The 24,785-nt window shown below is 42.0% G+C and overlaps 2 protein-coding genes across 5 annotated transcripts in view; both read left to right on the forward strand.

Annotated features, from left to right (window-relative positions):
• Positions 1 to 19,121, forward strand: part of LOC138947176 (cubilin-like) — a 50,186-nt gene extending 31,065 nt beyond the window's left edge. Inside the window, exons 5-16 of the mRNA XM_070318615.1 lie at positions 780 to 954; positions 1,293 to 1,483; positions 1,749 to 1,942; positions 5,771 to 5,918; positions 7,548 to 7,750; positions 8,921 to 9,092; positions 9,703 to 9,878; positions 10,768 to 10,927; positions 13,383 to 13,561; positions 16,420 to 16,594; positions 17,065 to 17,296; positions 18,947 to 19,121. Of these exons, the coding sequence (XP_070174716.1) occupies positions 780 to 954; positions 1,293 to 1,483; positions 1,749 to 1,942; positions 5,771 to 5,918; positions 7,548 to 7,750; positions 8,921 to 9,092; positions 9,703 to 9,878; positions 10,768 to 10,927; positions 13,383 to 13,561; positions 16,420 to 16,594; positions 17,065 to 17,296; positions 18,947 to 19,106 (2,165 nt within the window). The 3' untranslated portion in view covers positions 19,107 to 19,121. The remainder of the gene's footprint in view (positions 1 to 779; positions 955 to 1,292; positions 1,484 to 1,748; positions 1,943 to 5,770; positions 5,919 to 7,547; positions 7,751 to 8,920; positions 9,093 to 9,702; positions 9,879 to 10,767; positions 10,928 to 13,382; positions 13,562 to 16,419; positions 16,595 to 17,064; positions 17,297 to 18,946) is intronic.
• A 3,478-nt stretch (positions 19,122 to 22,599) lies between these two features.
• Positions 22,600 to 24,785, forward strand: part of LOC138947174 (mucin-like protein) — a 31,284-nt gene continuing 29,098 nt past the window's right edge. For 2 of the 4 annotated variants that reach the window (XM_070318613.1, XM_070318612.1), the window contains exons 1-4: positions 22,600 to 22,722; positions 23,129 to 23,250; positions 23,543 to 23,660; positions 24,378 to 24,559. In XM_070318613.1, the coding sequence (XP_070174714.1) occupies positions 24,494 to 24,559 (66 nt within the window). In that variant the 5' untranslated portion in view covers positions 22,600 to 22,722; positions 23,129 to 23,250; positions 23,543 to 23,660; positions 24,378 to 24,493. The remainder of the gene's footprint in view (positions 22,723 to 23,128; positions 23,251 to 23,542; positions 23,661 to 24,377; positions 24,560 to 24,785) is intronic. The other 2 variants (XM_070318611.1, XM_070318610.1) reach the window with 1 other exon arrangement.

The following is a 24,785-nucleotide window of genomic DNA, read 5'->3' on the forward strand; positions in this document are numbered from 1 at the left end:
CAGAGAGACAGACACAGAGGAACTGAAAGAGAAAGACAGAGGAAGAGAGAGAGCACGCAAGATAGAGAGAGACTGCGAGAGAGAGAGAGAGAGAAAGAGAGGGAGAGAGAGAGAGATAGAGAGAGAGAGAGAGGCAAACAGCAAGCTCAGTGCAGTGCAATGACTTCTGGGGTGTCACCTCTCAGGCACTTTACAGAACGCTCCGAACAAACCCCCGTTGCCTAGACCTTTCTCAGCAAGCGGTCGCCATTGTTACGCTTCAGTGACCCCAGTCAATGGTACTCGTACCGAGCGCTTGCTAACGTTAGCGAGCGTTCGCGAGCACCACAACAAAACTATGCGTTGCATAGAAAACGTTTGCTAACGTTCTGTGGCGTTTTGCCTATGCAACGCACCCCTGCATCAATAGGAATTGCATAGCAGGCAAAATACGCAAGGTAGCAAAATAAAACAATCTGTTCAGGGTAGATAATTGGTTTGACTTTCTTCTCGTATGTCAAAATTGCAAAATTAGATTTTTTTGTCAATTTTTCATTCGGCCCTTCCGTTTTTGTCTGGTCGATTTTGAGGGTACCCTTACTTGAGCGGCGGTCACGTTATCCCTTTAAAAAAATGTTTAATCCAAGAGGTGATCCTGAAGTTTAGGTGAACGGCCTTAACTGGCATATAAAGTTGTAATGAAATAACACGGGAAGTAATGCTTTAATTTGGGTTTGAAATCTGTTGCAATAATGTTTTGACCAAGTTTATATGCACAAGTATGTCCTTTTGTTTTGCAGCGACATCAGTGAAAAAAATCCGACTGAAGGGCGGAACGACGCAGTTCGAGGGAAGAATTGAACTATTTGAGAACGGCGTATGGGGGACTGTGTGCCGAATTTATCACCGCCACACAACCTACATTCACCGTGATATCAACGCTCACATTGTATGCCGGGAACTGTTTGGCTCTGGGTGAGCATTTTGGATTCAAACACAACATTCGGCTAGGTTCATTGGGCGTTGCTTACAATCCACTACTCTTTCTCACTGTCTCTCGCTCTGTCATTGTCGATGAGTGGCTTAAAACCTGGAAGGCAAAGTGACCTTTTTTGTTTTTTGTTTATCTATATCTGCATTATCCTTCTTTCGTTGTTTCTGTATAATTTATTGTTATAATCTAAATACAATGTGTGTTAATGTTGTTCCGATGTTGTATTGATTGTTCCCTCAAAACGTTGTTTGAGTCGGGAACCTGTAACATGTAACCTTTTTTGTTCTGTTTTTAAACCCAATTAAAACTATCTGTTCAGGTATGGCGGCACATATTACCAAACACACGAAACTCCAGACCGCTTTGGGATCCTTCAGTCCGGAGCCATACAACGGAGATATGTCAGATGCGAGGGGAACGAAGACAGCTTTTTTGACTGCAGCTACTATAGGGGCGGAACAGATTATTCGTGCCAACATGAAATGGATGCCACTGTCAAATGTTTCCCAGGTATTGTATCTGATTTGACTTCACTCTATAGACCCCCGCCCCCCCCCCCTCCCCCCACACTCACACTAACCAGCACGCATGTTTAGCTTGACAAACCTGTTAACTAGAAATGATTTGTTGTAATTACACACACACACACACACACACACACACACACACACACACACACACACACACACACACACACACACACACACACACACACACGCTCATGTTCAATAATGCACATAAACATTATACAAAATCCTCATGATGCCTGTTTCAGTTCCAGACGGATGTGTAGGATACTATAACTCCGGGACAGGAACTTTAAGATCACCCGGATACCCAGCAGGGCATAGCTTCACAGAAGACACAGTGTGTGCATGGAAAATTGAAGTGGCGTCCGGCAGAAAAATAAACCTTTCCATTTCGGACATCGACGCTCACAACCAAGTTGGTCGTTCCAGCTACATACAGGTAACGTTTTGAATTCACAAGCCCACAGACATTTGTACTCTCCCCAAACTGTTTCCATATTTACTCCATCAAAAGCCAGTCTTTTTATAAGCATGTTTGTATGATTTATGACATACTAAACAAGTCGCGTAAGGCGAAAATACAACATTTAGTCAAGTAGCTGTCGAATTCACAGAATGAAACTGAACGCAATGCAATTTTTCAGCAAGACCGTACACTCGTAGCATCGTCAGTCCACCGTTCAGGCAGTGAAATTGACAAGAAGAGCGGTTTAGTAGTTGCGCTGAGCAGGATAGCACGCTTCTCTATACCTCTCTTCGTTTTAACTTTCTGAGCGTGTTTTTAATCCAAACATATCATATCTATACTGAACTCCAAAAGAAACGCAAGTTAAGAGTTATTTAAGGTTTTGTTAAAATCCATGCACTAAAGGTGGGTTTCAGGTGAAAATTCTGCACGAGCATGAGTTAGCATAGTGTCCTGCACGTAGCCTGTGAAAATCACGTGTGCAGCGCCCAGAGTGCGCTCTCTGCAGCGTGCTGAAGATTGAGACTGTTTTTCGCTCGCGCACACAAAAGCTGCCAGACCTGATTTTTTTCGTTAACAGTACTCAGCTCACACAAGGAACAAAAACCTGTCTCCGTCCACTGTCTGAAATCAGCCATTTGTACAGTAGAAGCATGCCAAGACTGAGCGCCATTGACCGGGAGAGAGCAATCGGGCGATTGCAAGCTGGAAATCGCCCAGCTGCCATTGCAAATGTCATGGGCGTGGCAACCTCGACCATCTGTCGTCTGTGGACCCGATTCCAAGCCAGCGGCAGCACCCGGGATGGCGCTAGAAGCGGACGACCTCGTGTGACTACTGCTCGCCAGGACCGGGTCATCTACCGTCAGCACCTGCGCCAACCGTTCCTCCCGGCTACAGAAACCTCCAGGAACACCGTCAACCGCCTGGTGCGCTCCATGAGAGACAGATGTCAGGCCCTTGTCAACGCCAATGGGGGACACACGCGTTACTGAGCCTGGCAGTGAGAACTTTCTTTCGGTAACGTTTTTGTGTTAGTGACAATCAAAGAACATTGCCCCAAGATGCTTTGTACCAATTTTCGTGAAATTCGTTCGATTATATCTCGTCAAAATGAAATGCCAAAGAATGAGATTAAATTTCTTAATCTTGCGTTTCTTTTGGAGTTCAGTATATATGTTTTTGGAATCAGGAACCGACAAGGAATAAGATGAAAGTGTTTTTAAATTGATTTGGAAAATATAATTTTGATAATAATGTTTATATTTTTAATTTTCAGAGCTTGTTTTTAATTCAAATATAACATATTTATATGTTTTTGGAATCAGAAAATAATGGAGAATAAAATAAACGTAAATTTGGATCGTTTTATAATTTTTTATTTTTTTTTACAATTTTCAGATTTTTAATGACCAAAGTCATCAATTAATTTTTAAGCCATCACGCTGAAATGCAATACCGAAGTCCGGGCCTCGTCGAAGACTACTTGACCGAAATTTCAACCAATTTGGTTGAAAAATGAGAGCGTGACAGTGCCGCCTCAACTTTCATGAAAAGCCGGATATGACGTCATCAAAGACATTTATCGAAAAAAGGAGAAAAACCTTCGAGGATATCAATCCCAGGAACTCTCATGTAAAATTTCATAAAGATCGGCCCAGTAGTTTGGTTTGAATCGCTCTACACGCACGCACGCACGCACACACACACATACACACACACACACACACACACACACACACACACACACACACACACACACACACACAGACAGACACACACACACACACACACACACACACACACACACACACACACATACACCACGACCCTCGTTTCGATTCCCCCTCAATGTTAAAACATTTAGTCAAAACTTGACTAAATGTAAAAAGACCTGAAAATACCGTACTCACGTTTTCATCGAGTGACGTAAACGATGACACAAAACAGAAGCAAGTCGCGTGAAGCGTCATGAAAACAAGATTTGTAGTGCCTACTGTTGAGTCTTCTAGTCAGTGAAGCAAAATAGCGAATTTAAAGGCAAAGTAAGCCTCCCGTAAACCATCACAGATACTGTCAGGCTTTTACACACAGTACAAACACCCTTTCGTTTAAACACTCACCGCTTGAGAACATCCTAGGTGCCCTACGTAAAGAGCGAGCAATTTTCAAAGAATTTATTTTCGTGGGTCGTCTGATCGGCAAATCAGTCGCCTCGTTTTGGCACTAGAACTAACTTTTAAAATCTAGATAATAAATTGACAGCTTGTTACACAAACATTCTTAAATCATAAAAGAATTCTTTTTTCATCAAGACAAGATCAGTACAATTCGAAGTTTTGAAAGTTTGAAAAAAGAAAAGCATGGAAACGTGTCACGCAAACCGTCTTTCTCGTAGCAGACGACGGTTGTGCCTAGCGCCCGTTCCTCTGAACAGTCAACTGTCATCGCTCTAGTTCGTGTGAATCGCAGCCGTTTGTTGCGTTTAGATTCAGAGGTACACAATAACGTGCTATTGCAGATAAGCTTACAGCGAGTCGCATTGGAATCACAAACTGACGACTACAGTTGTGAAAAAAAGGAAACTGGATCACATGGGTTCGCGATGGCTCAAGGGTAAGATAAACCACGCCATAATCTTACCCCTGAGCCATCATGAACCCGTGTGATCCAGTTTCCTTTTTTACACAATGTAGTCGTCAGTTGGTGATGTCAATGCGACTCGTTGTAAGCTTATCTGCAATAGCACGTTATTATGTACCTCTGAATCTAAACGCAACAAACGGCTGCGATTCGCACGAACTCTAGCGATGGCTTTTGACTGTTCAGAGGAACTGGCGATAGGCATAACCGTCGTCTGCTACGAGAACCACGACCTTGCGTGACCCTGCTTCCGGGCTTTTCTTTTTTCAAACTTTCAAAACTTCGAATTGTACTGAAAAATAATTCTGATGATGAAAAAATTATTTGATGAAAAAATAATTCTTTTATGATTTAAGAATGTTTGTGTCAATTTATTATTTAGATTTTAAAAGTTAGGTCTAGCACCAAAACGCACCGTCCGATTGTCTGATCAGACAATCCGCAAAATTAATTCTTTGAAAATTGCTCGCTCTTTACGTAGGGCACCTAGGATGTTCCCGTTCGGTGAGCGTTCAAATGGAAGGGTGTATGTAATGTGTGTAAAAGCCTCACAATATCTGTGATGGTTTACGGGAGGCGTACTGTGCCTTTAAACATTGCATACAATGGAATTTGTATAAAACAGATAGTATACTGCTGTAGAGAAAAACATTAGAAAGACCGTCAGCTAGACTGCAGTTATTGAAATTGCGTTGCCTTTCAAATAACTGGATTTTACCCAAAAGTTTTTAATTTTTGGTAAGAATTAATTTGTTGCAAATTGTTTCGTTTTTGACCAGTCACAGACGAATACCTGGCCAGTTATGCGTTTAGTTCACCCATGGTGACGAAACTGAAATCGCCTGTAGTTTGTTGTTGGAAATATGTTTGCTAGCGTTAAACGTCCATAGCAACAGTGTCCGATCGCACAGATAGAGCTACATGAGACTATTTAGTCACAACTACCGAACACCCCTACATGTCTATCAGAATAGCAATATAATTTTCTTCGACATATATATAGCTAGAGTAGCAGATAACGTGTTTCTGATTTGTAACACATGCACATATAACTGTCCACAAGCACTTCCCCAACTCCGGCCTATCAAATGGTTGAATGGCGTAAAAATGCATCGCAAAACGAGTCCATCAGGAATTGTCTTTCTTGTTTATTGATAGGTGTTACGCGACGTATTTAACAGCTTGGGGACATCATATGGCTCACTGCTTCCTAACCTTATTTCGTATCACAATTACGTCTACATCAGGCAAATAAACAAGGCTGGCACCTTTGGCGTCGACTTTGCTGCCACGTGGACTACCCAAGGTAAAACATATCTGAACATTTCATGAATGTTTTTTTTTGTAAATGTTACTGATTACCAACCAAAGCAATTTCAATGAGAAGGTTAATGAATGTGATGCACATTGATGGTTTTGGCATCAGTTTTTCGAATTGACAGTAGGCCTGGTATTAGTAGGACTAATGTGACAGCCAGAAACACTTCAAGTGTGTGCACGCCTGGTGTGAAACTGATCTCAGTGTCACTGCGATCCAAATATCTTTCACGTGAGTTTGACCAGGTATTCATGACTGTCGTCTACACCCTGCCTCCTGCCAACCTCGCCGTGCTGTTCCTCAGATGTCGAACCTGCCCGGACTTGACAAGGTGTTTCCCTTGATGCTCCCATGCACCTTTGTTCTTGAATGATTTAAATGACTGTAACGTCTGTTCCCAGGTAAAAACTAAATTCCCATTGTTTTTCGACCCATGTTATGGCAAAAGTAGTGGCGTATATAAATCCACACAGCTGCCTACGATGAGTGCTGACAATGTAACCATCCTCTTGCTGCTTGCCTGCACATCTAAGATTAACACCCAGCCCAGATGAATGTGATGAAACACTTCACTGGCGTTTTGCTTGCACAGATTTCAATGTGTTACTCGAATTAAGTGATAATATAAACGAAACAGCAGAGGTTGTCTCTGATTATGAAAATATATCAAATAAGATGGGATTATTTGTTCCACAAAAGACAGTGAACAATTTTGTAAAAAAATAAACCCAATATCACAAATACTTGATAGGAGAATTTAAATACAAAAACGTCGCGTCAAGCGATATAAAATAATAAAGTCAATATGTTGGCCTTAAACTTCAATATGAACACTAGAAAATAAGAACGTCGAAACGTGATTAACCATTCAGTCAAGCGAATGCACGCTGAAACACGTTCGCTTTACTTTTACCTTCCTAACCCACACACACACACACACACACACACACACACACACACACACACACACACACACACACACACACACACACACACACACACACACACACACACACACACACACACACAATCACAGGCTCTTTTGTGATTCTGATGCTTCTGTTTAGGTTTGATTGTATAACTGTGTATTTTTCTTGTTGTAGTTGTAGAGTTTTTAAAAGGAATTGAATATTATTTGTGTGTACAATCACAGTGCCCATTGGCGAATGTAAGGAAAATTCAAGATTGCAACATTGTTGCTGTCATCGACAGCTACGTCATTTTCTTAAAAGTGCAAGACGATTTACTTACCAGAGACACTATAGGTAAAATTTCAAAGCATATTGGGTTTGAATCTTTGTTCTGAAACCATGAACTGTGAGCACAATATCCTGAGGGCGATCAAACACCTGTGTATGTCTTGCCTATTCTGATTCTTTTTGGTCAGTAGTTAGGTTTGACACATAGGGCTTTTTTCGGATTGATTGTGGATGTATCCTCATTTTGAGTGTCTGTCACCTGACCAATGTATAACATATTAGCAATCCGAAAGTGAGGTAGCTAGCCAAAACGTTGAGGACGTAAAACATTGGTAACATTTGACCCGGGTATTATTTTTGTTGTTGAGGTGTACAGAGTGATGTACTATTTGTTCACCCTTTCAATTTGGTTTTACAGAATGTAAGCTTTCGTACACGAATCCGTGGTCAATGTCCTATGCTATCAAGTCGCCTGGTTTTGATGATGGAAGTTATCCACCTGGAACCGACTGTTACTACTCCGTACAGTTCAGAAAAAAAGTCCTTGCCCATGTGCGGTTCTACAACGGTCACTTCCATCTAGATGACAAATCCGGTGGGACTTGTCAGGATTACATTGAGGTGAGTGTGGTTCCTTAGTTGGAAATGTCACCTGAATTAAAACCAAACACTCCCCCGAAATCGGCGTATGCTGCCTGAACGGCGGGGTAAAAACGGTCACACACGTACAAATCCACTCGTGCTAAAAACATGAGTGAACGTTGTAGTCTAAGCCCATGAACGAAGAAGAAGAAGAAGAAGAAGAAGAAAAACCAAACTAAGCACCATACAGTCGGACTTGTCTATAACAACCAATCAAGGGAAAGACAGAGAGAGAGAGAGAGAGAGAGAGAGAGAGAGAGAGAGAGAGAGAGAGAGAGAGAGATAGAGAGAGAGAGAGACAGACAGAGAGAGAGACAGAGAGAGAGAAAGAGAGAGAGAGAGAGAGAGAGAGGGGGGGGGGGAGAGAAAAAAAAGAGAGCGATAGAGTTGTTATGAAAGAATTGTTATGAAAGAGGAGGGGGAGCCGAGCTCAAGGAAATAATTAGATCGTGTCAGACAATATAATTGCAGTGGGTCCCTACAAAGGGTGGTCGTTTAAGGCTTAAATGTTTTAGTCGTCAAGACAAGAAAAGATAATTCTATTCTCCGCCGAGAGCAGAGTGCCCAACCTTGGACTTCACAAGTTTTCACAAGCTTTTAATAAGGTTTTGGCCCCAAGGGTCTTGAACACCACTCATCAACAAAATCAATATAATATTGAAGACGCATGCAGTATACTAATCACACGTACATCACTACAATTAAAAATGTCATGCCAGTTTCATACAAAATACCTTGCAATCCTAAATTAACGAAATAAACGTAAAATGAAGGAGACATGCAATGCTGAAAATAGTTCAATTGAGAGACGACGCTACGTGCAGTGAGTTTCGTGAAGTGAGCTTCGCGAAGTCGACTTCTCCCAATGAAGGATAGGCTTGAGGGAATGGAACTGTTTGCAAGCGGGAGTCGACAGAAACAATGAGCGTTGAAGGCTTTTTATGTGATGGATAGCCTTGTACTGGTGGTGAAGGGAACTGGTGTCATTTCACAAAAAGAATTTCCTGAAATATTGGTTCGGTAAAACGCTGTTTGATATACTTGCAAACATGCCTGTCTTGTCTGTTATTATTATATTCAGAGTCATCTCAAAGCTGAAAGCAGTCACGGATAAGGGTTCTTTGTTCATGTTTCTTTCCCTTTTATCAGATTTTTGACGGCCCTACAGTTTCGGATACCAGCCTTGGGAGATTCTGCGGCTCCTCTCTCCCATCGTCTTTGACGTTAACACAAAACATTGCTTTGCTGCACTTCCATAGCGATGATGTCACAGATGCCACAAGTAGAGGAGTTTATTTTAATGTATACGGGAGTGGACCAGGTAAGGTGTGTGTGTGTGTGTGTGTGTGTGTGTGTGTTGTTGTTGTGTGTGTGTGTGTGTGTGTGTGTGTGTGTTTGTGCGTGCGTGCGTGTGTGCATGTGTGTGCATGTGTGTGTGTGTGTGCGCGCGCGAGGGGGGGGGGGGTGAATCAGAATAACTTTTGATTCTAATGAGTAAATAATGAGTCTCAGTATTGATGGAGCAGTGTCCGGCCCTATGGACGGCCTATACTGCCCTTTCGTCTCAGACAACAACAACTAACGTTAAGGTTATTATATACGATGTTAGTGAAGCTAGAGCTTTGAAAATGTCTACACTTTCAGGGTTTGATGATCGATTTCCCGCCATGATTTATGTCTGGTTTCAGCAGGGGTTCTAGTTATAAAAAACCTTGATATAGAGTTTTTGTTTAAGCTAAAGCTTTGACATGTTATATACTTCTAGGGTTTGATGACCTGCAAGCATGACCCAAATGTGGTTGACCCTCGTCAAAATTAAGGTTGTTTGGGCTTCTATTGAATTTCGCAGCCACCTGGACCTTTGAGTATGTTTCTATCAAATTTCCAGATTTTGAATCTCAAGATTGGTCCTACGATTATTGTTGTTTCAGAAAAAATCATCAATGTGACAGGAACTTCTGGAATATTGAGATCCCCCGGCTATCCAAACTTGTACGCTGACGAAACAGACTACAGGTGGATCATCAGCGCTCTACCCTATCAGTCCATCACTCTCGTTGTGTCTAACTATACTAGCAGCTACTGTTATACCGAAGAGTCACTACAGGTAAATCAGGATGAACATGAAAATCAGAGAGGACTAGAAGTGAAAAGAGACTGGCTAATCCTTACTTAAAATTGGATACATAGTTTAAGGCGCAATGCCTAATTTAACAACGTGTCCTCAATTAAATACAACCTGTTTTATTTGGCAAAGACAGATCGCAGAAAACAGAATTTCTCAAAAAACAAGTAGCGTAAAACTATGACAAACTCATCTAAAACTTCATTGTGTGTGTGTGTGTGTGTGTGTGTGTGTGTGTGTGTGTGTGTGTGTGTGTGTGTGTGTGTGTGTGTGTTTGAGTGTGTGTGTGACTGTGACTGAGTGTGCGTGTGCCAAAATGAACATTTGTTATAATCTGAGCTTTACTCACGTCAGTGTTAGAACAATCACAAAGACCACGAATAAGTCTAATGGCAAAATTGATGAATTTGCCAGTGAGAATCATTTAATCGTTTAAAAAAAAGACTGATTGTATTTCGATTTGATTTTCGCCCATTGGTTTAAACAGGTTTTTTTTTATTCAGTTGCATAAATACAAAGCCATAATTGAATGTTATAACAAAGGAGCACAACAAGATAAACTTATAAATGTGCTCTTAGAGACAAACGGGTAATGTGGCAGACGATATTGTAAATGCATGATATTGAAACCAATGAAAACAACAACAACGACAACGAAAACTATAGCAACAATGGTACGTACATTGCGTCATTTGACAAGTGATAATTTTGTTTACTTCCTGTCAGATTGTATTTCCTGCAGAAAGGTATGGCAAACAATCGATATCTTTATATACTTTTGTTTACTAGGAATAGGAAACATTAAAATAATGCATTCCAGACGGTTTAAAACAAAATTATGTTACGATAATTATCATGGTTGTTTTTACAGGTCAGGTATAGCAATGACCAGGGACAAACACGCACGGTTTATCTATATTGCCGAAGGCGGACTCCAGCCGTTGTTTCAAATGGCAATGTTATGGACGTCTTGTTGAAGTCTGTGTTCGACATATCAAATGGTCACGCATTGCAAGCCAACTGGATAGCAGGTAGGGATTTTTCTTTTTGTGTGAAACATACAATTTAACGGAAAGCAACAACAACTACAACAACAACAATAACACCAAACCATTTGCATTAAAACTGTAGTCTATTTATGACTTTCCGGGGCTACGAGGGTGAAAAGATAGGGATGAAAATCATGTACACAATTCTGTACAGAAAACGCTACACGAAACCCCATCTATACGCAGGGTTCGTACATGTCATGGAAAACCTGGAAAGTCATGGAATTTGATTTTTAATTTTCCAGGCCTGGAAAGTCATGGAATTTCAATTCAAGTCATGGAAAGTCATGGAATTTAACAAAAACAAGAAAGAAAAAAAGGTAACCTTTAGCACGCCAGCGGCTATATTCGTCGCCCAGCCATTCCGCCCCCTCCCCCCCCCCCCCCCCTTTGCCAGCCAGCAGCGATTTGCGTCGCCAGCACAAGGCTTGTTCATATGGCCAACTACTCGTTCGTATTTGCATACGAGAATAACGGTATTTTTAACGGTACTTGAGCCAAAGCGAGGCTCACTTTCTTCCGTTATCTCGTCGTGTCGTCTGCGCTGCATTTGAGTCGGTTTCGTCGAAGTTTTCTGCTTTTGTTTTTGCATCGATAAAGTACTTTAGCGCTTCGACAAGCAAGATGGAGGATGATGAGTTTGAAACTTTCTTTCAAGTTGTTTCTTAACAACAAAAAGTATGCGGAATTGGAACGAATTACCAAGGAAGATCTTCGCAATGAACTGTGTATCGCGGTGAAAAAAATGACAGTTCGTCAGGTCACAGTGACGGTTACGAAACGGAATTTACGAAAGTGCAGATGGATACAAACAGTGGCTGGTCCAGTTTAGTGAAATGACAGGACCAGCAAACATTACCGATAATCTGACTGCGTAGCAAATGCTTGACTTGCTTGTCGAAGAGACACTGCGTAGAAACTGACTCAAATTCAGTGCAAAGCAAGCCAGTGTCAAAACTGGCAGTGACAAGACGTAAAAAGTTTGCGTGTTCGGAAATGGCAACCTGTGGATCTAGTCATGGAAAATGTTATTGAGGCTCATGGAAAGTCATGGAAAAGTCATGGAATTTTGTTTCTAAAAACCAGTGGGGACCCTGTATACGGCGTGTACGACCTTGAGAGCTTCAGGCAAACAGGGCCTAGCATTGTAAGCCGTTCGGCTTACTTTACGCCGAAATAACAACTCCAGTACGCGGAACTCGATTTGGTGTACGCCGAAATGCAAAAACCTGTTATTATTACTAATCTCTTTATTTATATAGCGCCTTATCCGAAGTTCAAAGCGCTTTATGCCGTGTGAGATGGAATCTTTTACACAATATATCACGCATTCACATCGACCAGCAAACCTCAAGCCTGTTAGGCGAATGTTCACCTCTCGCGGCCTTTATTCCAAGTCACACGGGTATTTGATGGACATTTTTATCTCTGCCTATACAATTTTGCCAGGAAAGACCCTTTTGTCAATCGTGGGATCTTTAACGTGCACACCCCAATATAGTGTACACGAAGGGACCTCGGTTTTTCGTCTCATCCGAAAGACTAGCACTTGAACACACCATCTAGGTTAGGAAAGGGGGGAGAAAATAGCGGCCCGACCCAGGGTCGAACACGCAACCTCTCGATTGCGAGCGCAAGTGCGTTACCACTCGGCCACCCAGTCCGTGCACGGTATATTCCCAAACGGTAAACCCAAACAGTCCCAGCTATCGTTTTGTGCGCCGTTCGGTTCAATTCTCAATCGGTTTGACAGTTTGCTTGAGCACGCACTTCCTCTGGCATCGCGCGAGCATGCTTTGTGCCGGTGTTTTGTGGCTCTAGACTTGAAATAATGTCTCGAAGCGACATTGTTGAACGTGGTCAGCCATTCAGTGACAAAGAATCCAGGTATTCCTGGAAGTGGGAATGGCTGGATTTCGTTCTGAAGGCGGAAGGCAAGTCAGAAGAAGTAATGTGCCGATACGGACTATGGACTATGGCATAATTTAGTTGCTCAATCTTCTTTGGGGGGGGGGGGGTGGTCATTTTAGGTAAAAAATCTCAAAAAACATCTTCAAATTCGGGGGGCTCAAACCCCCACCAGGGGCTTTGCCCTTGGACCCCACTGGGGGCCTCCTGCGGCCCCCAGACCCCCGCCTTTGTAAGCTGAACTCACTTTTTCCAATGCTAGGCCCTGAGTCAAAGCTTGAATTTTGCAGGGATAACATGTCTTTTCTTCTTCTTCGTGTTCGTTCATGGGCTGACAATTCCAGTTTCACTCATGTGTTTGCACGAGTTGGCTTTTACGTAATTGACCGGTTTTACCCGTCATTCAGGCAGCCATACGCCACAATTGGAGAAGCATGCTTGTTATTGTCGTAAAATGTTTGATAAAAACGTGGCTTGATGAATATAGTTTTGTTTTAATCTTAATTTAATCAGTATACTGGCTTTGCAGAGTGCAGGCGAAATTTCACGAGCACGAGCGGCACAATAATGTCGGCACAGTCACCATTACCCTATCCTGCTGACTTGGACTGTGTCTACATCATCACACTGCAAACTGGATATTACATCAACCTCAAGTTCACATCTTTTGACTTGGATTTTGCAAAACCATGTGACGACTATGTACAGGTGCGGTCTAAATACTTTACAAGTGTACCCAAACGAGTGTGCGTAGGTGTGTGTTTGAGGTGTGTGCGTGTATGTGTATGTGTGAGTACGTACGTACGCACGTGTATGTGTGTGTGTGTGTGTATGTATGTACAGGTGTGTGTGTGTGTGTTTGTGTGTGTGTGTGTGTGTGTGTGTGTGTGTGTGTGTACAGGTATGTGTGTGCGTGTGTGAGTTTGGTTGGTTATTGTTTTTAATTGTCACAATGTCTTATATTGCTATCCGGGACCGAGAGAGGGCGAGAGAGAGAGAGAGAGAGAGAGAGAGAGAGAGAGAGAGAGAGAGAGAGAGAGAGAGAGAGAGAGAGAGAGAGAGTACGAAAGTTTAATTGCTATAGGCCAACGGCCCCTTGCAATCGGGATATTACACATCACGCGCAACGAAGGAACGGTACAAAAAATACACCGGGTGGTAAACCGAACCCGTCATTAGTATCCACTTGGTCACATCCAAGTCGACAGTGTCTTTAGTCTGATACCAATGTCAATGTGATCGATCGCGAATAACGATGCTGTTTATATCAACACAAAGGCAGAGACATTCACAGTCTTTCTCCAGTCTCGAGGAATGTTCGTATTAGATGCACATAGTCATGCAAGTCTGTGTTTAGTTGCTCAATTTCTTCCTTGAGGAGGACCCTGTTCACCTGCTGCCCTCTCCGTAGGTAAAGCATGTCCCGTCTCATGTCCTCCGAAGCTGTTTCTGCTGCCACTGGTATTACGTCATACGATCTGGTTTTAAACATTTCACAGTCAAACACTAGAACACAATCGTCACTTTCAGCAAGCAGCGTTTTCTTGCCACCTTTGGTCTGACATACTATTTTCTCGAACCTATTGTTCCTGAACGTAGATTCCAGCTTTGCTTTCTTGTTCTCAGGCAGCGTTGAAAGTATATCGAACAACGGAGCTTCCTTTGCCCCAACTTCAGAAGACTGGTTGTCGGTGTCAATGTTTTCATGCACACAAGACAGGCTTACTTGTTTGTTGATACACAGCGTGCTATCTGGGTCAGGTGCGTCGTCATTCATGCGTGGAGCAAGCTCTGCGGCATTCAGAGGGGCGAGCATTGACACAGAGGAATGTGGTGGGGTGGACAAGCTAGGGTCACTGGCACGTGCTTCATGGCGTGAACTGACTTCAACATGGACGCTTTTTCTGGTTTGACCTAGATCAGACTTATTGAGTACACACTGGTTAATACCGTTTTCCTCGTTCTGATGGTTTGCATCAATTTGAGCTGTAAACTGAACATTGTTTCTGTTCATGGTCTCTTCTTTGTTGGGCTGTTGGCTTGCGTCTCCATGCACCGGTCGGTGCGGGTGTCATAGCGAAACCCCGGTCGTCCTTGTCATTTCTTAAGCGGAGAACGAACACTGCTCCTTCATCTGTTCCGGTCACCTTCAACGATGTCACCGTGTTTTTGCACAGTAAGGTGGATAAGATGTCTTCTGCAGCAATAGGAAGTCCTACGACTGGCATTTTGGAGTTAGAAACGCTGATAATTCAGGAGCTCAAAAAACGTGTGTTGCTCCTTTGGCACGCCGGAAGAGAGCCGCGAGAGAGAGAGAGAGAGAGAGAGAGAGAGAGAGAGAGAGAGAGAGAGAGAGAGAGAGAGAGAGACTGAAACGGGCACTCAACTGTATTGCAAAAGGATAGAGGTTTTAGGCAAAGCCTAATCGTACAGCCTGTCCCTTATACAAACACTTAATACGGACGCACATTGTATTAATAATAAGAAAAAAACAAAAATCACATTTTCTTATTCACACTACAAAAGGGAAAAACAGTTCAATTATACAAAATAAACTAGTGTTGACATTGAACGCATGGCATAATGTATACAAATCCAAAGCATTTGATGACAAAAGGGATTAACATGTATTTGCATTACAAATCATGTTTCTTGTGGAGAGGAATTACTATGATCATTTGCTTGTATAATATGATTAGCAATACATGCGCAAAAAGAACAAAAAAAGCACAACATCAGACATGAAAATTATTCTATTTACACATCAAGTGGGAATTGAACTGGCGCCTAAACGTTTTCACATAAGTGGTATTTCGGATGTGTAGGGCTTTTTTCATTCCAGAGAGAGGCATCCGAGAAGGCTAAACTTGAATTATACAAGTGTAGACGAGGGATAGGAGGGATCAGATTCTGAGACCCATATCTTTTTGTGGCATGACTGAAATATGATTGTAAATATCTAGGAACATCGTTGTTTAGTACATATTATACATAAAACAGCCTTGAATATCGTTAACTGATCTTTCAAGGGGAGGAGATTGTGGAGCTTTAATTTATCATCTGTTGTTTTATTCAACTCGTGCAGAATCAGTTTTGCGATACGGCGAAAAAGAGAATTTAAGTAGTTTTAAATGAATATCACTGCAGTTATCCTGAAGTGTTTAAGCAAAGTTTACATGAAGCATTATGTGGGCGTATTAAACAAATTGGGTGCCTCCAAATCGGCATAATGCCTTCATTTAGAGATAGAGAGGGAGAGAGAGAGAGAGAGAGAGAGAGAGAGGGAGAGAGAGAGAGAGAGGGAGAGAGAGGGAGAGAGAGAGAAAGAGGGAGAGAGAGGGAGAGAGAGAGAGAGATAGAGAGGGAGAGGGAGAGAGAGAGAAGGAGAATGAGAGAGAGAGAGGGAGAGAAAGAGAGAGAGAAAGAGAGGGAGAGAGAGGGAGAATGAGAGAGTTGTTTATTTGAAGACATTCATGCAGCGGTTTCTAAAACATTTGATACCAATTTCAAAAGAAAAGTTACGAAATTTAACAGTTAAATGCTTACATGTGTGTGCGTGTTTGCAGATACGAGACGGGATTTCGGAGGATTTCCCCTTGCTTACTGCTCCTTTGTGCGGGTCATCACTTCCGCCGGCGGTGAAATCAAGTTCCAACTCCTTGTTGATCCAATTTCACAGTGACAGCATCACAAGTTCTACAAGCTCTGGATTTGTTGCCACTTATACCTCTGAAATCAAAGGCATGTTGCAACATTTCATATCAGTGTTCTTTGCTTGATCATCTGTTTCTCGATGTTTCATTGCTTTCATGTTTTCTTTCTGCTTCAGCTACTTTTCTAGGTTTTTTCTTTCATAACACGCCTGTTTCTCTCTCTTTAAATTCATATCTTGTCACCATTTCAGTGCCGTCAATTATGACTGTGGGGAAAATAACTGAATTTCACCGTGACAAGCGCAACTTAATGTTTTACAGCTCAAGAATTTTAATATCATTTTGGCTTTGCCAAAGAATGTTTATTTAGGTTTTGGCTTACTTTTGAAGTTGTGTGAACAACAGCGTTTTAAAAGTCAATGGTTGCGTTTAGACTCAAATGTACATGACAAGCTCTCTGAACACTCATCTTTTCATGACTGAGGCGTGTCATTTGCTGCAGAAACGTTGTTAAAGCGTTACGACAAATGTAGAGAGCTTCGTTTTCTTCTTATTCAGAGTGTGAGTCAAAGAAAATGACCTCCAGAACAGGCGTGTTCGCTTCACCTGGCTACCCCGTGCAGCATGCTGTTCACACTCACTGTGTGTGGACCATCACAGTACCCTGGGGCATTGTGCAACTTACTTTCCAAGACTTCGCTGTCGGCCAGAAGAGCAATTATGATTGTTCAGGGGCTTACGTGCGCATCTATGACGGGGATGGTGTGGATGCCAGTACTGCCATCAAGACGTGAGCATTAGTCATGCAATTAGATGTGGATTGGGTGGCCGAGTGGTAACGCACTTGCGCTCGGAAGCGAGAGGTTGCGAGTTCGACCCTGGGTCAGGGAGTTAGCAATTTTCTCCCCCCTTTCCTAACCTAGGTGGTGGGTTCAAGTGCTAGTCTTTCGGATGAGACGAAAAACTGAGGTCCCTTCGTGTACACTACATTGGGGTGTGCACGTTAAAGATCCCACGATTGACAAAAGGGTCTTTCCTGGCAAAATTGTATAGGCAGAGATAAAAATGTCCACCAAAATACCCGTGTGACTTGGAATAATAGGCCGTGAAAAGTAGGATATGCGCCGAAATGGCTGCGATCTGCTGGCCGATGTGAATGCGTGATGTATTGCGTATAAAAAATTCCATCTCACACGGCATAAATAAATTCCTGCGCCTTGAATATGTGCGCGATATAAATTGCATAAAAAAAACATAAACAAAAAATCCCCGCGCTTAGAACTGTACCCAAGGAATACGCGCGATATAAGCCTCATATTGATTGATTGATGTCGGTAAAGACAAACTTTTATTCAAAAATACAAAACATGAAACAATAACAAAACAACTAGTGCACGGCCTCAAACAAAACCTAATATAACGTGATCCACATTTAGATGCTGTAAATACGTGAACGCCAAAACATTACAGAAACATCTGATTTTCACAAGGGTCAAGGGGAAATATTGTTCTCTTACAATAGTTTGTTTGTGTGTGCATCTAATCTTTTAACAGTCACCTTTATCTTTGTGTTTTCGTATAATATTCATCTACAACATGGCTGAAATATTGTGTACGTGCCTTAGGTGCATTATTGTGTTGAATATTTACATTTTACACAAATTCGTATTACATGGCGATTGTCAAATGTTGGGCTAAAATAAATACGTTGCTCTATGTTGATGCGTCATGCACATTTGCATTGTTTTGTAGAAAATCAGATCACATGAACTAGCAAGGAAACTTCGTTTTTCCTTATTTCTAAACTAAAACAGCAGCTTGTTTTAGTCATTTTCATTAATCGTATTGCTTTTAAAGGGTCCAGGGTGTTAACACTGTTTACGGATCTCTGCTAACCGTGTTTTTTTTAAATGTTTGGAGTATTAAGGGAACTTTCTTTTCTTTCTTTATTTGGTGTTTAACGTCGTTTTCAACCACGAAGGTTATATCGCGACGGGATTAAGGGAACAGTTATAATTATATACCCTGTGTTTTAAACCAAGTCATGTGATGTCCTCGTAGAGTTTGTTTTAGGTAAGGATTCCAATGCTATAGCTCTCAGAACAAAGAGATAAACTTTGACCAGGTTCGGGCTACCAGATCTCCTTATTAAAAAAAAAGAACACACATTGAAAAACTATTTTAAAATGTACCTCGATGCTAAGACTTTTCTTTGAGGCCTGGATCTCTGTAGTCCTTTGCTGGTCTGAAGGCAGAAGTTTTACTGCAACGAAAGAAATAAACACTAGCTAACGGCAACAATATGTGCAGGTAGCCCTCGGCCGCGTGACGTAGGTTTTCATGAGTGCTATGAGTGGAAGTAGTGCGAAAATGCATTAACTCTGAGTTCTGATTTTAAAATTAATCTCAAATGTGTGTGTATTTTTTTTCAATCCAACAGTTTGTGCGGTTCGATTGTGGTACCCAAAATAACTTCTTCAGGACGCAGTCTGACCGTTTCGTTGTACTCATTCGAATCTTTACCTTCATCCTCCATTGGCTTCCAAGCTTTCTACAAATCTGTTTTAGGCAAGTACTGTGTGTCAGTGTTTCAAGAATAGCAATATTAATAGAAGAGCACGAACATTGTCATCGCCATCAACATCATTGTTATCATATTGTTTCTCATCAGCCAAAGAAATGGAAGGCTGCAAGGCGTACAGTGCTAGAGCTATCAGAAAACAAGACAATCTTGCACAATGTTGGGACTACAATATCTGTTTCTTGTAACTCGCTCATCACATTAGGCGCCGATCGGCGACTGTCTGCACGCACATTGTAGGCGCCGGTCGTTAACGTACTAGTAGACGGGGTCGGCCCGCTATTGCGCGGGCCGCTATTGCGCGGGGCCGCTATTGCGCGAATCTTTAGGGTTAGGGTTAGGGTTAGGGTTAGATTCGCGCAATAGCGGCCCCGCGCAATAGCGGACCCGCGCAATAGCGGCCCAGCCCCCTAGTAGACGACCGTAGTCGCCATTTGGCGACCAGCACAATGCAGTTACTTAACTTCGTTGAACTCACCTGTCAGCGAACAATAACAGATGGTAAAGCATGTCATGTCAAAGTTCACTTCCTGCTCTGTCTTTCCGTGCACATTTTGCCTTTGTTTGAAAAGGTTGAAGTTAAATTGAGCCGAGTTGTTTGCATCATTCCTGGATCAAACGCAGCGAATCATGAGTTCTCAGGCGAGTTTGTCCAGGACTCGGCAGTGTTCGGTTTGTTGAAGTATTGCAGCAAATTCAAGAGGAACCAACTGATCCATTAGCTACAGACAATAATAGGGGTAAAGAGTACAATCGAATGATCAATTCGCCATTCGATTCTGACGAAGAAATGTGCAACTGACCGCGAGTGACAGTGATCGGTGCTCTGGTTTATCCATTATGCTGGTAAATTAATGTGTTCTCTCACGGAGTCGGGACAGCAACAAAAACTGGGAGTATTAATGCTTTAAAACAAAAGACAATCTGCAAAGTTCATTCAATTGTCTTTTATTTACAATAAGAATGGTGGAGTTTGGATGATTAGTTCGAAAATTGAGCCATTTAACTGAAGGTACCCCTAGGTGGTTGAGTAAGCCTCCTGCACTAGCAGTTTTTAGAAGCGCTCACAGCTGTGCAGTCAGTGCTTGGGAGAGTGATAAGCATGTACTCTGTGTGATAAAAGGGTTAAAAAAGAACCCGCATTGAAAAACTATTTTATAAAAACACACACTTCTATTCTAGATCGTGTCTTATTTTAAAGATTTTCTCCATTGAATGTGTACAGTTTTCTTCTGTCTATATTTATTGCCACACTTGATGTTTATTTGTGAACAATTTTGATGAGAAAGATTTTCACTTCAAAACAATTCAATCGATAAGATTAGATAGACAACGTTTGGTTTTGCCAAAAGAAATCAAATTGCATTGTATTTGTTATCATTCACTGAATCCAAAAATAGAAAGATATGTCATGTTAACTCCACAGACGTGCTTACAATTCGCATGTGGGTGTGTGTAGAGCAGTTCCAAGTACCGAACCTATGTTTGAAAAATGGTCCATGCCAGGGGGTATTATCCTCAGACGGGTGTTCTCCTTAACTTAGATTAACAAAGTCTTACGTCAGATCTGGTTTTGCAACAGAATGTAAGGGCACACTAAGGTGACCTCAGTTTTGAATAAAATTGATTGACATTTGGGTCAAGGAATGTTTAAATAGGTCGAGGCTATTAGATAGCATTTCAACTCGGAAGCTTTTAAAATGATTAACATTTTTATAATTTTTGTTTTTCAAGTTTGAAAGTTCAACAAATGATCGCACTGTATTCTGTATCATTCCCTAATCCAGAACTATATAGATTTGTCATGTTAACTCTAAAACTGTGCGCATTGGTTTATACATATTAGGTCTTATGTGTTAATGTCTCGCCGGAACCGACTCGACTCGTCTCGGTCTTCGAGCTTCTGCTAATCTCGATGATGACTCATCCCAGGCCGAAAGCTTGACGGAATATTTTGAAATCCACTCAGGCGACTAATTTACAATCTACTTTCGCCGGTAAGGGAACAATCTAAAGGTAATAACCAGGGGCGGATCAGTTGCTTTGTAAGGGGGGGGGGGGCACTTTGAATCGAAAGTGAATGTGATGGGCGCGAAGCGCCCGAATTTGCTAGGGGGGTCCGGGGGCATGCCCCTCCGGAAAAAAATGTTGCCCAAAGAAGCAAAATGGTGCCATCTGGTGCCATTTGAACTTAGAAATGGTCATAGAATCAGCATAGAAAAATCTTTTTTTTTTCTTCTTTTTTTTTTCGGGGGGAGGGGGGGGGGGCACGTGCCCCCTGTGCCCCCCCCCCCTCGTCCGCCCCTGATAACTAACTAATTACGGAACATTTAAGACACCCTCTGCCTCCCGTAAACCACTAGTTTCAGGCCACAGACACCCCCTGGAGTTTACATATATTACAAATATCCTTTTGCTTGAACACTTATCAACAGAGAACATAAAGGCTCTCTTTGGCTAGCGAGCATTTTTCAAATAATTTATTTCGCGTCGTCTGGTACAGTATGGATCCGAAGCCTCGTCATTGCGCAGGACGTAAGTGTGATAGTTCGAAAGCACGGATTCGGAATATTGGCATATAAAGAGGGACGTGTGTGCTATTCTCTTACCTATTGTGTTTAGGGCATTGAACAATGAGTGTCGGCATACACATATTTGCGGTATACCCGCTTTGCTGTCCGGAGCGGAAGTTGCGTTTCGATCAAGGGGCATACATTCCTTTAACTGGATTGGTACAGAAACACATGTAGTTGTGCCCCTTCACACCTGCTTCGCTGTGTCAACATTTCTTCAATAAAGCCAGATTCCTTTTACCAGTTAGGAGATTGCTGCAGTGTTTTCGAAGCCAAATGAAAGCAATACAACCAGAGTAGATTTGACAGATGGCAGTTGCACACAATACGCGAAGCCAAGAATAAATAATTGAAGCACGTGTATGGTTTACAAGTACTAATTAGCTACGCAGAAGACATGTAGACGTCATACAGTGTTGAATGCCAAAGATAGTGTGTTTCATCGGATTTCTATTACTTTTTCGTGAAATGCTTGAATCATATTTAAACCTCCTTTACGGCTGAGTGGGTCTTACAGGCAGGCAGACAGACAGACAGACAGACTCCCAGAGACATACAGAGAGAGAGAGAGAGAGAGAGAGAGAGAGAGAGAGAGAGAGAGAGAGAGAGAGAGAGAGAGAGAGAGAGAGAGAGAGAGCAAATCAAATCAAATCAGATCAAATCACATTTTATTTTACGAGGGTTGTGGCATTTTTTCAAGCAGGACTCGCACAGAGAGGGACTACTCTAATCATATAAATGCACGTTATTTTTTTAAAGTAAGAAACAAAAAGATTTTACAGGACTATGTACACATTACTGGCTTTACACGAATTCATACGTAATGTACAGAAGTGGGAATTCACTGAACATATGAGAGAGAGAGACACACAGACACAGACACAGACACAGACAGACAGACAGACAGACAGACAGACAGACAGACAGACATAGAGAGGGGGAGCGAGATCTAAAGTAACACAGTCATGTACATGTTAAAGAACTTTTCATTTTATCTTTGGTTTTGAAAATCACTAAGCTTTTTCTTTACATCTTTTCCAGCATCCAAAATTGAGCAGTATGGTGAGTTCTACGTTAAATCAAATCTGCCCAGCACTTTCCAGACAGAATATTTAACATACTTGGGACGTAAATGAGAACGAGCTTGGAAACAAAATGATTCTATTGTTGACAGTAGAGGAAGAACACGTGTGTGTGTGTGTGTGTGTGTGTGTGTGGGTCTGTGTGGGTCTGTCTGTGTGTGTGTGTGTGTGTGCCCTTGTGTGTGTATGAGTGTGTGTGTGTGTGAGTGTGTGTGTGTGTGTGTGTGAGTGTGTGAGTGTGTGTGTGTGTGTGTGTGTGTGAACGTGTGTGTGGTTGAGTGTGTGTGTGTGTGTGTGTGTGTGTGTGTGTGTGTGTGTGTGTGTGTGTGTGTGTGTGTGTTGGTTGGCAATATTCTGAAAGTTCAATTAATGTGTGTTCTTCTTAGCGTTGTTTCCTTACGGAACCTTACAACAAGATGGGAAGTTGCAACAATCAAACTACGCCACTGCCCAAGTCGCTGTGCAGAACGGCTTTCCATTTAAAAACAAAATTGAACATGAAGTCCATGTAAGTGCTCGGTTTTGGGAAGAAGCAGTAGTAGTAGCGACAGCGGTGAGAGTGGAAATGGTATTTAATGAGCGTAGTGGTAAAAGCATTTTCATTATGCGTCTTCTGTATAAATCAACAAGTCGCGTAAGGCGAAAATACAACATTTAGTCAAGTAGCTGTCGAACTCACAAAATGAAACTGAACGCAATGCAACGCAGCAAGACCGTATACTCGTAGCATCGTCAGTCCACCGCTCATGGCAAAGGCAGTGAAATTGACAAGAAGTACCATGTTTATCTTTCATGATCAGATTGGCAGCAACGGCCTTGTGTCCATTGGCAACCCAAACGCATGGCCCGATCTGCCTGAAACAGGAAAAGTTATATGTGTCTACTGTGCCTACATTGACAACTCAGACAGTGTGGGAGGTACGTGTATGCATGCTTTTCAAGTGGTTGTTTCTGGCTTTTTTTTTTATTGTATCAACCGGATAATCAGTCTTCTCTCTTATGGTCAGCATTTAACCTGTCAGGTTATCTAAAAACGAAAACCTTGACATTGAGTCTGGAGGTTTGACATTTTACATACTTTAAGGGTTTTATGGTCGACTCCCAGACTGGACGTAGACCTCGTTGACCTTTGTTCGGGTAAAATAAGCAACGTTGTCAAATACTCGCGTGTTTTTTTTTTAAACTAAGAGCTTTGAAAGACACTTACAGCGTTAGTTGACCTCCCAACATGATTCAAGTCTAAATGTTTCCTTTCCGATTGTAAAGTCATGGTGGGGTCGATTCTCAGTAAGATTAGATATTTTCATTTTCTTGTGTTTTTGGAAACTAGAGCTAGGGCTTTGAAATGTCAAACACTTCTAAGGTTTGAAGACCTTCAGACAAGCTTCAAGCCTATGTTTTTTTTAACTTCACATCCTTTCAGAGCTTGCTCATTTCTGGATATAACACAAGTCCTGGTTATATTTTACAGACTCGGTGGAGCGAATGGATCAAACAGTAAACAATGTTAATGCTTTCTTCAATATTTGTAGCCCAAAAGCAGCATATTCATTTTTGATTAGTTTTATCTATAACCAAGATGAGGTGTATAAGTAATTTAGATGGTGATCTACTCTACATATGTGCTGTTTTAAGGAGTCTACTACCATCAGTACACCAGTGACCAACCTGCGCATGCGAGCGTTCTGACCAAAGCCAGCACGGAAGTTCAGGAATTCGCCGAGACCAGCAGCTTCAATGCCCAGTTCGTCATGGTCGTCACGTGGGACCGTGTCAAACAGGGCCGCTACAGAACTGTGAACTACGATCCAGATGACGTGAGAAATATGAAGATAGGATGCATTTTATTCTGTTGTATGATCATGGTAACAAACAGTTCGAACCAGCATAACACAGAACATTTCACTATTTCGCCACACACAGAATCGAAAGGGTAATTTTCGAAATCAGACAATCAATTTATTTTACTTTCAACTTGCACATTGGATTTAAAATGGCCAGACCGGCGCAGTGGCGTGGTGGTAAGACGTCGGCCTCCTAATC

Source organism: Littorina saxatilis, linkage group LG14, assembly GCF_037325665.1.
Source record: "Littorina saxatilis isolate snail1 linkage group LG14, US_GU_Lsax_2.0, whole genome shotgun sequence".
NCBI classification, from domain to species: Eukaryota; Metazoa; Mollusca; class Gastropoda; order Littorinimorpha; family Littorinidae; genus Littorina; species Littorina saxatilis.